At 36.7% G+C, this 3,629-nt stretch overlaps 1 protein-coding gene across 1 annotated transcript; it reads right to left on the bottom strand.

Annotated features, from left to right (window-relative positions):
- Positions 1-1,738, bottom strand: LOC147511717 (uncharacterized). Its single transcript, XM_086598547.1, has 2 exons — positions 412-1,738; positions 1-313 (listed from the first exon to the last, which is right to left on the bottom strand). Exons 1-2 carry the CDS (start codon positions 1,653-1,655, stop codon positions 1-3), a joined length of 1,557 nt encoding a protein of 518 aa, XP_086454673.1. The 5' UTR covers positions 1,656-1,738.
- Positions 1,739-3,629: the final 1,891 nt, after the last annotated feature.

The following is a 3,629-nucleotide window of genomic DNA, read 5'->3' as shown; positions in this document are numbered from 1 at the left end:
TTACTCTAAATAAGTTGATAACTCCTCTGTATTATTCAACACATAGTAATGAGCCTTGTCTCGATCCTTTGGTTCGAGAATGATATTTGTATAAGCTCCAAATGGTCGAACATTCTGTGTGAAAACATCAAATCCTGTCTTTTGATTCTCATTACCACCATCATAATTTCTTTCTTCATGATTGAACCGAGTTTCAATTCCTTGAAGATACATGGAGCAAAACGTGAGACATTCATTGTCAACATATGCTTCAGCAATTGAACCTTCGGGGCGAGCCTTATTTCGAACGTATTGTTTTAGCGTGTGTAGATACCTGTTTACAAATCACACATGTATGATTAATGTATAATAAAACTTTTAACTTTAAAATGCTAATTTCACATTAAATGAATTGCAAGTCATATGCCTTACCTTTCAATAGGATACATCCACCTATACTGCACCGGTCCTCCAAGTATCGCCTCACGCGGCAAGTGGACAGCCAAATGAACCATTACATCGAAAAATGCAGGAGGAAATATTTGCTCGAGCTTACAAAGTATAACTGCAATGTCTTTTTCCATCTTCTCAAGCACTTCCAATTTTAGCGTCTTGCAACATAACTCTTTGAAGAACAGGCCCAACTCAACCAATGCAATGGCTACATCCTTCGACAAGAAACCACGTATTGCAATCGGGAGAAGTTGTTGCAAGAGCACATGACAGTCATGACTTTTCATTCCTGTTATCTTACCATCTTTAGCATTTGCACATCGAGAAATGTTAGACGCATAGCCATCAGGAAACTTCACCGACTTCACCCACTTCGCAAAAGATTTTTCTCTCGAAGATGACAATGTGTAACATGCCGGGGGCATTACAAACTTATCACCTCTTGGGATTAAATGCAACTCTTTTCTTATACCCAATGCGGCCAAATCTAATCGAGCTTTTACTGAATCTTTTGTTTTGCTATCTAGGTCAAGCAATGTCCCCACAACATTGTCACAAATGTTCTTCTCAACATGCATAACATCAAGGTTGTGTCGCAGCTTAAGAGTGTCCCAATACGGTAACTCAAAAAATATGCTCTTCTTTGTCCAGTTCAACTCCATCTCGGTACGCTTTTTTTTTTTTTTAGGCTTTCCAAATTTCTGAAGGGGTTCTACATAGTTCACTTGTGATAACAATTCATCCCTAGACAACTCTTTAGGTGGCAACCTGCTCTCCCTATTTCCATCAAATAATTGTTTGCCACGAGTTCTCCAAGCATGCCTTAACGGTAGAAAGCGACGATTTGCCATATAACATAACTTTCGTCCATTCTTCAAATACATGGAAACTGTATCCTTGTTACAATTAGGGCAAGCTAGTTTGCCCTTGGTACTCCAACCAGATAAATTACCGTATGCGGGAAAATCATTTATAGTCCATAACACTGCAGCATGCAACCGAAATGTTTTCTTTGCCACTGCATCATAAGTCTCTACCCCATCTTTCCACAACTCTTTAAGTTCATCAATCAAAGGTCGCAAATAAACATCGATATCATTCCCAGGTGATGAAGGTCCTGGAATAAGTAACGTCATGAAGGTGAACGGTTCTTTCATACACTTCCACGGTGGTAAATTATATGGTATCACCATTACAGGCCACATACTGTATTGGCTACTCATATTGCCAAATGGGTTAAATCCATCAGTTGCAAGACCCAAGCGAACATTGCGAGGATCATTGGCAAACCACTCATGTTCCTTATCAAAATCGCCCCCCAAGCTTGAGAATCTGCTGGGTGCACGAAAGTACATTCTCCTCCGATCATGTTTTTCTTTGTGCCATCTCATATCTGCTGCAGCAGTAACCCTCGACATAAACAACCTCTTGAGCCTTGGTTTAAGTGGAAAGTAATGCAAACACTTTTGTGGTATTTTTTAGTCTTGCCTTCACAAACTTTATACCTTGGCTCCCCACATTCGAGACAATTTTGAAGACTGTCATTTTCTTTCCAAAACAACATGCAATCATTCTTGCATGCATGTATTGAGATATAACCAAGTCCCAAGTTACGCATTAATGTCTTAAGCTCCGTAATGAGACTTTGGCGATGTCTCTCACCTTTAGGCAATCCAATTTTAATCAACTGGAGAATCATAGTAAACGATTTGTTACTCCAGCGATTGATTATCTTTAAGTGAAGCAATTTCACAAGATAATCTAACTTAGAAATCTTACAACCTGGATACAAAGGTTGGCGTGCTTCCCTCAAAAGGTCATCATATGGATCTACATTTCCTCCATTGTTGTTAAAGCCACCTTCACCTTCTGTTGCATTCAATGCATCATCATCTCCGGATTCCCCATGTTCCACGTGAGGCTCCAAATTATCAACATGTGTTGAAGCTTGTAAATCTTCAATCATGTCATCTAACCCATCAAAATTTACCATTTGAACACCATTGCCATCATCATCATCGTCATCATCATCATCACTTAATTCCTCATATTCTTCTCCATGAAACACCCAACGAGTGTACTTCTTGTCCATGCCTAACCTCTCTAGATCATCATTTACCTCATTGATGTGCTTGTAATTCCTATTTTTGCACTCTTTGCATGGACACCTAGTCCCCTCCCATTATCTACATGACCACGAGCAATATCAATAAAATCCGAATTCCTTTTTTATCTGGCCCAAAACCTATTTGGCAATTGTATCCAACTCTTATCCATTTCCGTGTTTCCTACTACAAGATTATAATTGTACAATCAGTTTTGACATCACAAACGAAAATAGTACACATGCCACACCAACTTATCAGATTTGTTTCTGAGAACTTAAACTTTCACTTATATAACAACTAATAAACTTTCAAACCCTTAAACTTAAAGTGAAAGTCACTTAATGAAAGGTACTTTTGAGATTCACTTCAAGAAAAGACAAACTGCAATATAAGACATCTCACTTTTAACTTTTCAACTTTACCCCTAATCTTCTGCATAGTTTAGGTACTTTATCTCTGAGAAAGAGCATAGTTGTTACTTTTTTTTTTCAAATTAAATTGGTTACAAAAAGTTTACTTCGATTTATTCTTTTTATCACTATAATTGTCTAATGTAGTCATTGTATGTTAATAACTTAATATATTAATATTTTTTCAATAAAATCCCGAATTATCTATGCTAAATATTTTAAAAGATCTCATTGTTAAAATTTTGTTATTGGTATAATTAAGTATGATGTTGCATTAGTAAATGAGATATTTTGTGGTTAGAAATAACAACACTTTTGTCAATGTTATGCGGAGAAAAGTGGCGTCCACAGAAAAAAACTATAGACGTTTTTTACCTTTAATTAGCTACCAACAACTAATAAACTTTCAAGGTTGTATTACATTGTCTTTACTAGTTGTACTCCCGTTCTACTAGACAAGTTCGACTTATGACCCTAAGATTTGATGCGTTAATTAGTAGGTTTATGTTTTTGGTCTTATTGAATGTCTTTTATTTACTAAATTTGGTTTATTGAAATGTTCAACTAATGCTCAATGGACCGAGAGATGCTCGAATGACATTGATATTGAATACTTTTACATTGTCCTGTTGTTTTTACACCCTATAATCGATTGTGTGATCAGCTAGTGTGCATTTTT

This window comes from Coptis chinensis, chromosome 3, assembly GCF_015680905.1.
Source record: "Coptis chinensis isolate HL-2020 chromosome 3, ASM1568090v1, whole genome shotgun sequence".
NCBI classification, from domain to species: domain Eukaryota; kingdom Viridiplantae; phylum Streptophyta; class Magnoliopsida; order Ranunculales; family Ranunculaceae; genus Coptis; species Coptis chinensis.
The sequence above is the reverse complement of the archived record's forward strand: the minus strand, read 5'-3'. Positions and strand labels throughout refer to the sequence as shown.